The following is a 12,989-nucleotide window of genomic DNA, read 5'->3' on the forward strand; positions in this document are numbered from 1 at the left end:
GCACATGTAAGTCATGTACTGCCAAGTAATATGAGTAGATACGGTCAGTGGGATGGAGGATTCGCCACAAGTCCAGCAACGCCCATTGCGACAGCCAGTCCGAGAGCGCCCGCGCATTCGATCCAGCTATCGTCATCCGGAGGGGTGGGAAGGATCTATCCATGTGTACATCAAGCACCGAGTTGAAATCTCCACCCAACAGCCAGGGGAGACCAACATAAGAGGTCAGTGCAATGGACAGTTGTGCCAGAAACGAGAGTTTGTCTGTGTTCAGGGCATATATGGCACCTAGTAGTATCTTTTGGGCATTGAGTGTCCCCTTTACTAACGTGTAGTGGCTTGCGGGATCTGTCACAGTTTCCATGCAAATGAATGGGTTACCCGCCCTCACCCAAATTAATGTGCCCCTTGCGTGCGCTGAGTAGGTCGTGCCATATACTTCTCCCCTCCAATGTTTGCGCATCCTGTCCAGTTCCGTCTGGGTCATGTGTGTTTTCTGCAGTAGGGCAATTGCAGCAGAGTGTCTCTGAAGGTACGCAAATATGGAGTAGGTGTGCTGCAATAAAATCAACAACAATAAATGTGCTAAAAACAAAAACATAACATCTGGGACAGACATTGGTAATGTCTGTCCAAACCTCATACAACAAATGAGTGGTATAAACTAGGCCAACGTGCAGCCTATTGGGGTGCGTGTACTAGTGGTGTTGTGATATGACCACCCCCTTGGTTCCAATGTGTGCGATGCGCCATCTTGTCTAAGCATGAAAGTCATCTCATAGGACCAATATGGTGTTTACTCAGTTGTTTGGGTCTGGCATGAGCGTGCCCGCCCATATTATGTGTGTTACGGTGAATAGCGGATGTATTGTTGCTACATCAACACAATGTGGAGTGCATGTCGTGATTAATCCAGTGGAACCGGTTCCTCACATTCCAGCTAGCAATATCAAAGATGTCAACAAACTTAGTTCCACTTGCGTGAGCTGCTTATGCCATCGGCTACCACATCGTTCTCTCTTCATATGATACCATCAGCAGTTTGCGGGGTTATCGTTGGCAGGTTGAACTCTTCGGATATTTCCGTTGACGGAGACGAGTATCCACTGGCCACCAGCATTTTGAGGTTCTTTAATTTTGACTCCATCTTACATTTGTCGTCATTTTGCGTTGCCTTTACACAGGCTGCTCTATTCATGAAGTGCCTCTGCCCTTTGGACTGCAACGTGTTGAAAACCCCCTCTGTCCTTGTTTTGAAAACCAATCTCAGACACCAGCTAGCCTAACTGCATACAGACATGTTCTGCCATTACTGATTGACCTATAGGTGCTGTAATTGATTGACTTATGGGTTGGGCAGAAACACACTTAAGGGGGACGTTCTGGTTACATGATGCCTTGTTTTGAATGTTGTCCTATTGGCTAATATTTTGCAGATCTTTTATGTCCATATTAGGTATTTTGCATGCTTGCAAAAGCTAGGACTGCCCCTTACATTTGTGCTGAGTTTGTAACCCTAAGCATATAAAGGCCTCTGTGTTCTGTACTCTTTAGCCTGCCTCATTCAGTTGCTAAGGCTCCTGTGTGACGTAGTCTCACTTATTGAAGTTTAATAAAGATGTCTTTTCATGTTTCAGCTTCTGTGCCAACTTCTTTGTTATCAAGTATTAGTGAGACCCCTGAGAATGAAGATTACAGATCTTTAAATTCGGGCTTCATCAGAGAAGTGACTTTCTGAAGGAGTGATCTTGTCAGGAGACTGAAATCTACTGAGGAGGACAGGACAGGACTCTACTACTCTGTGCACAAGGATTCAGGAGATTCTTTGTCATTGCAGCCCAGTATATTTCTGATCTTCCTGATTTTGATCCTCCACATGATGTCACTCCTGACTGAGAACCTTTTTGGCGTGAGTATTCTTTTTTTTTTATATTTATTTTTATTGAAAATTTTTACAAAACAGCAAGGCAAGAGGAGATATCATTCACAGTACTGAATTCAGGATGGGGAAGGAAAAACCACACTTTATAATCGATAATCAATGTAGTCGAGGAAAGACGGGGGGGAGGGGAGAAGTCAAAGCAGAACACATATAAAACGACAGTGGAATGTAGGCTCAGGGAGATAGTAGAACATCCGGAACATCTAATACAGGTGGCGTACATATATTTCCGCTGTACTCATTCCAGGGTCCCCACACCCTACTCCATTTCCGGGGTTTACCTCGAGCCAGGTATACAGTCTTTTCCCTAAACATGCACCAGTCCATGTTTTCCTTCCACGCCGCAATCGTGGGTGTCCTCGGGGATCCCCACAACTGGGCAATGTCCCTCTTGGCAATCATGGCCCCCAGAGTTACCCATAAAGTCTGAGCAACATTATGATCAGTTGGTTCCCATATATTTAGTAAACAACGCCTGGCCTCCGGTTGAAGGGTGATCCCCATGACCTCATCCATCACATCATGCACCTTCCTCCAGTAGGCAGAGACTTCACAACATTCCCAAATAATATGAAGGAACGTCCCCACCTGCCCGCAACCACGTCTACACAGGCCATCAACAGAGTAACCCATACGAATAAGACGAGGGCCCGTGACGTAAACTCTATGCAGAATCTTAAGCTGGACCAACCGGAGTCGAGCTGGGACCGCGACCTCCCTTGGGGAGGAGATCGCAGATTGCCAGTCTTCCTCATCCAGTTCAAGGCCGTCACGGGTCCACTGCTCCAGGAGATATGTGAGGAGGTCTGTTCTATCATTGATCAGTTTCTTATAAACTAGGGAGATGGCACTATCAGGCACATAGCCATCCAATAACCTGTCCTCAAGCGGAGACGACTCCGGAACCACCTCCCCGGCCTGGAAGACCGAGCGCAAGGCATGACGAACCTGTGTATAACGGAAATATTCAGTGCTATGCAATTCAAACTCCTCTTGTAGCGACTCAAACGATTTTACCTGCCCCTCAACCCAGAGGTCACCCCCCTTGCTGATACCGATGAGGTCCCACTTATCGAACCCTTTGGTATTCCAGAGTTTACCAAGCCTATCAGAACCGAAAAGCGGGGTCACCTGAGTCAGACGGTCGGTCCACCCCGTCGCATTAGTCGCATCTCGCCACAAGCGCACCGCAATCTTCGTGGGGCCAGACAGCACCCCAGTGACAGATTTAGAATACAGAGCCCTATAATAATCGCCACCAGGCAGTAGCCATCTATCCATTGCGAAAGCGGGTTGTGATGCAGGACCATATATGCCATGGTTGATAGCGCTCAGATGGGACGCCCAGTAGTAGCGCTTTATATCTGGGAGGGCTATACCCCCGTCGTACCACGGGAGCGTCAACTTAGCAAGAGAGATTTGCGGTCTACCGTCCCAGATCAGCTTTCTTTGAAGGTCCTCAATTGCTCGAAAGTAGCTAGAGGGGATAACATCATAGACGTTCTGAAGCGCGTAGAGAAAACGAGGTAAAAACATCATTTTAAAGAGCGCAGCGCGACCTAAAGGCGAAAGTGGGAGGCGTCGCCAACCCGCTACATCTTGTTTTAATCGCGACAAAGGAGGAAGAAGATTTTGCTGATAGCAAATTGCCGGGTTCAGGGAAATGTAAATACCCAAGTATTTGAACCCTGTACGAGCAATCTGAATGGGACAGTTACGCGGGAGAGAGGGAACATCACCCAACAGGACATAGAGATAGGATTTCGCCCAGTTAATAATAAGGCCTGAGTTTCTACCGAACGAGGCCAGGACATCACACAGTACCATCAAAGATTTCCGCGGAGAGGTCAAATACAATAAAATATCGTCCGCGTAAAGTGAGATACGATCCTCAAAGGTAGAAGACCACCGAATACCCTTCATCGAAGGCTCCCATCTAATCCACGCGGCAAGGGGCTCAAGAGCAAGGGCAAACAGGAGTGGCGATAACGGACAGCCCTGATGAGTCCCCCTCTCAAGAGAAAAGGAAGCCGACACAAGGCCATTGACAACAGTCTGCACAAGGGGGTTCTCGTAAAGCAGCCTAACCCAACCGATAAAACCCGGTCCGAATCCAAACGTAGCCAACGCGGCCCACAAGTATGGCCATTCAACAGTATCGAAGGCCATCGTGGCATCCAAAGACGCCAAGATGGCCGGCTCACGCAACGTCGATGCTCTCGCGAGAACACCATGTAAACGCCTAAGATTGAGAGCGGTGTTTCTGTGCGGAATGAAACCGGATTGATCCGGGTGAATCAAGTCTCCGATAACAGTGATCAATCTGTTCGCCAGGATCTTTTCCAGGATCTTAGGTTCAGCGTTCAATAAGGATATGGGACGGTACGACGTACACTTGTCTCTGGGCTTTCCCTCCTTGGGTATCACCACAATGGTCGCTAAACGCTGATCACGAGGGAGCGAGCCACACTCACGGGACTCCGTAAACATGTCTCGTAGATAGGGAGCAACTCTATCAGGCTTCAACTTGCAAAGTTCAATGGGTAGACCATTGGGACCAATCGCCTTCCCCGAATGCAGCGAACGAATCGCCAGAGCCACCTCGTCGGCCGTTATTGCAGTGTCAATCAGCTCTCTATCCTCATCAGAGAGACGCGGCAAAGAGATGTCACGTAGCAAGAGATGCGAGTCCTCCTCCGGTCTATCAGACACGGAGGAGTATACCATCTTGAAATGATCCGCAAACTGTCGAACAATCTCTATAGGGTCTGAAACCCATGTAGCACTAGTCGTCTCAATCTCGGATACCACTCTATTGGCCCTCTCCCTCCTATCAAGCCACGCGAGTAGTTTACCAGCCTTATCTCCGACATCATATAGGCGTCCCTGCTGCTCTCTACTCATGGCTTTAGCTGCGTCAGTGACCAATGTTCTATACTCAAGCTGTTTTAACCGTAGTACATGCGTCACAGCACCGGTGACCCCGTGCTCAAGCTCAAGTTCCAGATCAGAAATCTCTGTCTCAATTTTAACCACCTCCTCATCTCTCCGTTTCTTGACACTCACTATCAGTGACAGGGCCTGGCCCCTAAGAACCGTCTTAAAGGCTTCCCAGAGAGACACTGGCGTGAGTATTCTAAAAGAAAAAAGACCGTTAGGTCATGTAGAACTTGGCAGTTAGAATTTGGACAACCTTTTGGTTGGTAAGAGTAAGGTAGTTTAGTAACGCTTACTGTAGCTTTGGAATTTTGGAATTTGTGTTGGCCAACTTTGGATTTGTATAGGTTTGTATCAGCGAATTGCAATTTGTGTAGGCAGGTAATAAGGAGACTTTTCTCTACTTTGTATAAAATTTGAACGGTGCACGTACGAAGAGTACTTTAAGCACTACTTGGGGTATAATATTGTATATTCTGCAATATTTTTGGCATGCCTGTTTCAAGCTCACATCAAAGAATGTGTTGCTTTATTTGGTAGGTACCATAGTGTGATGTGAAATTAATTAGCCGGCTCTCCTAGAAGGAATACCTAAATAGGTTTAGGTATACAAACATATTTCTTCCTTGGTGATTCTGCATCCCCAGGGAATTAAAATATGGACATAATACATACAAGGATCCTTTGTTCTGTGCAATTTTATGAATGAAGATACGCAGAGCGATTTTTGGTGTTCTGCCAGCCAAAGCTAGTGAATTGAGTGTATTTTCGCTTCTTGGACATACATCAGTCTGTTGGGCTGCTTTTGCAGGCTTTTGGAACACAATTGAGAAGCGTTTCTTGTAAATATGACTTACAACTAGTATTTACAAATGGTTTGGTTTAAGTACAGTCTGGGGGCTGTCCTTTGTTTCTGTCCTGAGTATTGATATGTGGGTTAAATATGTGTTTAAATGTCTATGTGGTTTTCCCATTAGTGCAATTTCTGTAAGTGAATAGCGATGGCGCTGTTCACGAAATAAATGGCTAAAGCGCGCCGTATTGTGTGTCCTGAGTGTTTGACCCCTTTCTGTTTATGTCTGAAATGAGCTCAATGTCTGTTCGTGGTTTTTCTTGGACGTTTTCAGTCTATTAAGCAAAATGTCTAAATGCTTAAAAACTAAAATTTAAATTCACATTCACTAGGAATAAAAAAGCCCCCAAAAACGAAATTGGGTGTTTTGCAAAAAATAAACAAACTTACAGCATTTTCCTTAGATACATTGTATTAGATATTAACAGGCAAACACATCCTCTGAATACATTGGATTTCGCTGTATTGCACACGCATTTTGAAACTTGAAATGTCTTAGTTTTAGTTTTAAATAGACAGCCACCGTGCTTACGTTTTCAAAACTAAGAAACAGCTGTTGCTGCCGCTAAGCAAGCAACACAAGAAGTCACAGAATAAACAGGAATATTTACTTAAGCCAGGACTTCGCCCTCAGTTGCACGGGTGAATCTTTGCATTTCAGAATGTCGTTTTAAAAAGGTTCCAAAACTAAGGTTCATTATTTTATATTATAGGAAGACATTTCAATTAAGGGTTTTCCTCTCTTTAAGCATTTCTGTAAGCATATTCTTGGTTCTGTTGCTAAATAATAATGAACCTATGTAATGAAGAAACATTTTTAAAAAAAAGAAACAGTAACAGATGCTGAACAAGATAAGGCACGTGCAAGGAAACTAAAAAGTTAACGATGTCTTGAACATTGATTGGCAATCTCAGATAAAGATCAATCAGGGAAATTGGCTTTGCGAGGTCAGTTTCAGGTGAAGAGGTCTGTTTCTTACAGTTCATTTCAGAGTAAACCTAGTTAATGTGTACATTAACTAGGGAGGCCAGGCCACCTTGTTCGCCAGGCTACCTTTGCAGGCCTATGTGGCACAGAGCAAAAAAAAAGAAAATGAAGTCAGATTCGAGGAATTACAGAACCTTAATATGTGGAATTATCAAAAATGATTGGGTTTATTAAAAATTATTATTAATTAAGCAAAATAATAATTAAAAATAAGTGCTTCAAAATTCGTTTTTACTATTCATGAAGCTTAATGCGCATACTGTGACCTCCGAGCATTATAATTTAATTTAAGTTGTGTTGCACTGCATAATGAGGACATTAGCATATGGAATTTCACTTAGCGCAGGCTTAAAAAACTCATTTTTCTAAGGATTTACATGAGATATGTCTAATGTCCAATCTCTGTAATCTGTAAAGAACATTCTGAGGATGATTAATATGCAACATAATTATAGGATATTTATTTTTAAGTGGCCCAAATATCAAAGTCGAATTTGGGTATTCTTGCCATTTAAAATAGCTTTAAAGTGCCTTAGGCTTCAGTAAATGCATACATTTAGGTATAATACAAATTTGCAGGTTGTTTCAATTTGGGGTTGCTTTATATGGCTCAGTCAGCCAATGTGCCTGGTGCAGAGGTTTGAGTTTAATATCAGGGTTGAAGGTTTTAACTCTAAGCTGGACCTACTGAAACGTTCATCCATTTAAGGTTGATGAGCTGAGTACTGTTGCATAGGGTAGTAACACACATTTGTTCTAAAGCTGGTATGTTATGTTATTATGTTCTGCGAATTATTCAAATGACAATAACAACATAAGCTAATATATGGCAGAGTACTTACCTCTGCTACATCCTTTATTGATTTATGGTCCACATCAAATGTGTCAAGTCTCTGAAGATGAGGCATATGATACAAAACATGTGTAGCGTAATTACAGAGAAGGCACACAGGATTTGAGCTGTATTGTGGATCGTTTAGACCCAAATCCTTAAGGTTTGGCAACCTAGCTAAATTTGTTAGCTCCTGAAAGAAATAGAATACATCTAATGAATTAAGAATACAACAGGACACACATACAGAAACGTAAACTACCCATGAATAACTTAAATTTCTTCATACATGAAATATAATTAGCTAGTACAATTTGCTTTACACTCACAGAATAAAAATAATTTAAAGAAATACGACTCAGGGTAATGCGTTAGTTTGAAAAAACATAAGCATGAGTAGATACCAAAGTTAAAATTACACACACAATTTTACTCAAAAAGATGGGGACCTCACTTAAAATGATGTCTCCCTGTAAAAAAACGTTCCATCCTTCAATCTCACAATCTTCAGAACCCTCTTTAAAACAGAAAATGGTTGAGCGAGTGGTAGCACATATCTTTTATAAAATTTGGCCAGAGGAGGTTGGATGAGGTGAGGTATTAGGGTTTCTTGCATAGCCTAGATTTATCGTTACACTGTGTTAAGTATCCAATTAATGACAAGAAGTTTTACTTCACCATATCAAAAAGGCTTTGAAGTCTGAAGAAGGAAGACTAACTAACATGGCTAGAGGGGCTCATTACAGGTGCTCTGGTAATAGTGATTCAGGCACAAACAGATGTTTGCTCTTGAATTGTGATTCCAAGATTTGTGGATTTAGCCCTCTCCCAAAATGCTCTCTCAAGTGTTTATTTTGACATTAAAAACCTGCTGAAACATGCGCATGGAAACGGGACAGAAAGAGCTGCACATGTGGTAATAGGGTTCACAAACTCCGATAATGTATGCTTTGCCCCTTTCCGAGCTGCTCATCTTGGGATGGTGCGCTAGTACCAACCTAGACAAATGCTGCACTCTATGGTATCACTTTTTCCCTGGGCATTACTACATCACTAAAATACTGGGGAAGTCATAATTAGGTTTAGGTGGTAAAGCCCATCATAGGTAAAAAGGGGAGAGAAGTCCTTCAGGCACATCAAGAGGTAGAAGGCCAGTAGAAACAAGGAGGTCAGAAGAAATTAAATAATTGTGTGGTTAAACAGTTATTTGGCACCATCTGCCATTGAAAAGATCAAAAAGGGATTTTCAGATAGCACACATCTTTATTTGAGGATACTGCAGTCTATGTTCATGGGTCCAAAGCACCACGTCTGGTGCTTACTTTCCTCCTCTGACCTGAAAGGAAGGCACGCGGCAGCGACGCTAATCCCGGGCCATGCCCTACCACTGCGAGGCTCGGGGAGCATCAGATACCTCGCGCAGCTCTGGCACCATTGACCAGGGAGATCTGCAGAAACCCCAAAACGAAAGGAGAAGGTAAGGGTTTAAAAATTAAATAAGAATGGAGATGGGGAATCAGAGGGAGAGCCCTCTCAGCCTACTATTGCGGCACCTGATTGACGGAAGACCCGCGGCCGCTTAGCTGGTGGCCTGCATGTTCCCCCCTTGCTTTGGAGCTGTTCCATGGCTCATATCCCTCGGTGCGGTTCCCTGTTAACGAATGTGGGGGAGCGAGGACATGTCCCAACTACCGACAAGCTGTAGGCAGTAAGATTGTTCTAAAAGTAGACGGAGCCGCAGGGGTTACCTCGTATCCGGTTTTGGCTCCCTTTACAGGCCTACCTACATCTACGCAAGCTATCTTAGCAGTTCCCAGTCATGTCTTAGGCGACAGGCCTCCAGTAGAGGGTTTGGTAGGAGGCGAGATCTTACACCTTATGGAGAGGCATAGGAATTCACAAGCCAGATCTTCCTTGCCCACAGGAAAAATCTGCAGGTACACACTTCGCACCAGGGGTGCGCAACCCATTTCCTTGCCAGGAGTGGCTGTTTTGGCACCTTCTCCTCCAGCGATTGGCCCTGGAAACACAACTAAGGGTCAGTTTAAATCACCCGAACTCTCTGAAAAGGAGAAAGGACTGAGGGGGAGAGGACAATGCTCGCTGCAGCAAGCAAGGGCCCCAGAAGCAGGACAGAGGAAAGAAGGCCACCCTATCAAAAGTCAAGGTAACTCCCTCGTTAAAATATTTCCACAAGGACCTTGCGTCACCGGCCTACATACCTATTCAGCAGGGTATTCCCAGCAAATATAACTCTACTAGGATGGAGGACAACATAAATCAATCCCAAGAGGTGATTTTGCCCACCGCCTCCCCTCCCCATTCAGCGTCCCAGCTCCCTAGTTCAGCTGACCGGAGGAGCCCTAGAGCAATCAGGAAACCTCCTATAATTACAGCAAATAGGTTCATTGGATTGGAGACACGGACAAGGACAACCAGGATGAGCAGGTGAACCCCCCAAATTCTGATCCAGGCATTAATCAAGTACCGCAGTCAGGCCCCAGAGACTTTGGCCGATATCTCTCAGCCCTTAAGGAAGAAATGAAGAATAAGTTCACAGTCTCTGAAATAATTCAGCAATTCAGACCTCCTGTGAGGCCCTAGTCCAGAAGCTGGAAGAAGTATCCATAAGAACGGATACCCTGGAGCAGGAAATCCCTAGAATAAAGCAGGCATTAGACACATCTTCTAAAGAGATGAGTCGATTAGTGAGGCTAAACAAATTAATGAGGGTCGATTTAGAGGGCCTTGAGAGTCACTCAAGAAGGAACAATCTAATATTAATCATGTCCCGAAGGCTTAGAAGGATCGGACATCAAGGTCTTTGTGATTTCGTTCTTGCGAGACACAGGTTTAAAGAATCGACCGGGTATCGACCTCTCCTGGGAGGTTCAGCGGGTCCATCTGGATCCTTTCAAGAGGAACCCTGTGAGGCAGAAGCCAAGGAAAATTGTAATCAATTTTCTTACGTACACCTCGAAGGAGGCGATCTTGTCCATAGCATTAAAGGAAGGTTCTCTGTCTGCTGTATCCTACTCTTTCTCGATAATGTCCGACGAGTGTCACACTATTGCCCGCAAACAATGGGAAATGGGGAAACGGATGGAGGAGTTGAAGAAACTGGGGGCTAACGCAAAGTTAACATTTCCAGCCTCGCTCTGTATAATGTGGAACATGTATCTACACTGCTCAGTAAAGAAGGTCGATGATCTGATTGCAGAAACCAAGAAGGGGGTAGGCGCGTAGGGAGGAGGGAGAAAGAGGGACAAATGGTCTCAGGTGTAAGCGCAGGAGGAGACTGGTTATGAAATATCTTGAGAAAAGTAAGGAGCAGATATGTCTGATTCAGGAAACCCACTTAGACATCTTTGAGAGCCGAGCCATTTTTCCTGGGTAGCCCTGGATAGAGTATTTTCTTGTCTCAGAGCAGACAGCACATTGTAAGGGTGTTGCTATATTGATTAAACGGGCAGGTTGTGTTATAAAATCTTCCAAAACTGATAAAACAGGGAGGTGGTTAATTGCTGTTTTAGATTTCGGAGGGACAGAGTTAGGCTATGCAGCTTTCTATGGCCCTAATTTTGACAATCCTACTCATCTATCTAACCTCCAATGGAATTTGATGAAAATAGCAGCTCCTATAATAATATGGGGGACTTCAATGTTTTACTTGACCCTCTGCTTGATAGGTCAAATAGGAGTTGTCACGATTATCTCCTCAGGTTCGTCAGACCCTAAATAATACGATGCATGACTTGGCACTATTTGACGTATGGAGGGCTAAGAGGGGTGACAGCCAAGGCTTCACCTTTCATTGTAAAAAGCATGGGCATTTTTCAAGGTTCAATTATCTTCCCGCAGACAGATCAATTATAGAATCTATAACTACTATCAACACTCTCCTGAGTCATATCTCAGACCATGCAGAGATCTGTGTCTCCCTTGTAGGTTATAGCCTGCCATCTAAACCAAGATGGACTTTAAAGAGGGTAATTCTCATAGATTCAGAGATAGTGGAAGCACTCAAACAGGCATGTGTGGGTTATTTTGCTGTCAATATTGGTTCTATCTCCCTGGTTGTGGTATGGGACGCCTTTTAAGGCTTTTATTAGGGGCACACTACATAGCCTCGCCTAATCTAAAAAATAGAGCGGAATCTTTAACTGTAAAAAGATGGAGGATAAAGTGGGCTCATTAGAGGTCGATCTATCCCGGGTACACTCAGGACCGGCCAACGTAAGGGCACAGGTACAGAAACTGCTGGAAGAGGCACGTCAGGATTACAGGGTCAAGCTAGATCAAAAGTGCAAAGCTGAATGGTGAACCAGATCTATGCAGAGTTTTGAGTACGGTGAAAAAGCGGGGGCACTGTTGGCTTGGAAGGCCAGGGTAGATCGGTCTAGGAATCATATCAGCCAACTAGTTGTGAATGAGAATGGAGACATCTCCAATAAAACGGAGGATATGCAAGCCTGCTTAGTCTCTCTATTTTATGCTCTATATAGGGAATAGATTTTCCATAGTCCGGAGGTCCACAAGGCCTGGCTGAGTAAGATACAATTACGCAGCCTAACAACAAACAGCCGTGAGATTTTGGATGCCCCGATAACAAAGGAGGAGATTCCCCTAAGCATTAATAAAAGCAGGAATGGCAAAGCAGCAGGCAGCGACGCACTCCCTAACAAATGATATAATCTTTTGATAGAGGAGCTGGTATTGATTTTAGAAACTCTGTTTAATTCGATCTACCAATTATGGGGTCAAAGTTCCTACATTTTGGAAAAAGGCAACAATTGTACTTATTTTGAAACCCTCTAAAGACTCCTATAGGCCAAATCTCCCTGCTGAATGCGGACTATAAGATCTTTGTGAGTATTTTAGCGAGGAGATTGGCAAAAGTCACTCCACAGTTAATACATCCCAACCATAAGGGCTTTATTCCTAAGAGGTACATACAGGAGCCGACCTAGCAGCTCATTGGTACGATAGATCTTACCATCAAACGTTCTGCGCCTTTGGCCGTAGTGGCCTTGGACGCCGCTAAAGCGTTTGATAGAGTGTGCTGAGAATTCCTGTGGGAGGTGATGAGAGCAATGGGTTTTGGGCCTACCCTCTTATATACACTAAAAATGATTTATGAGGGTGGGATCCTGTTAAATGGGGTCTTGACCCCCAGTTTAGTATATTAAGAGGGACACAGCAGGGTTGTCCCCTTTCAACTTTGCTATTCGATATATATATATATATATATATATATATATAGCCATTGGCCCAACTGTTGAGAACTGATGTCTCCGTAATTCCTTTCAGATCTCAGTCCTATAGCAGTAAAGTCACGCTCTGTGCTGACGATCTATTAGTCTATACGGCTGATCCTGTTTTCTCTATCCCAAGGGTGGAACATCTATTAGAGAAGTTTGGGTCCCTATCTGGATAT

The 12,989-nt window shown here is 44.1% G+C and overlaps 1 protein-coding gene across 1 annotated transcript in view; it reads right to left on the reverse strand.

Annotated features, from left to right (window-relative positions):
* The window catches only part of LRRC9 (leucine rich repeat containing 9), a 1,011,210-nt gene that overhangs the window by 722,881 nt on the left and 275,340 nt on the right, over positions 1-12,989 (reverse strand). The window contains exon 7 of the mRNA XM_078660357.1: positions 7,563-7,745. Coding sequence (XP_078516483.1) covers positions 7,563-7,745 — 183 coding nt within the window. The remainder of the gene's footprint in view (positions 1-7,562; positions 7,746-12,989) is intronic.

The sequence above is a fragment of the Lissotriton helveticus genome, chromosome 9 (genome assembly GCF_964261635.1).
Source record: "Lissotriton helveticus chromosome 9, aLisHel1.1, whole genome shotgun sequence".
NCBI lineage: Eukaryota > Metazoa > Chordata > Amphibia > Caudata > Salamandridae > Lissotriton > Lissotriton helveticus.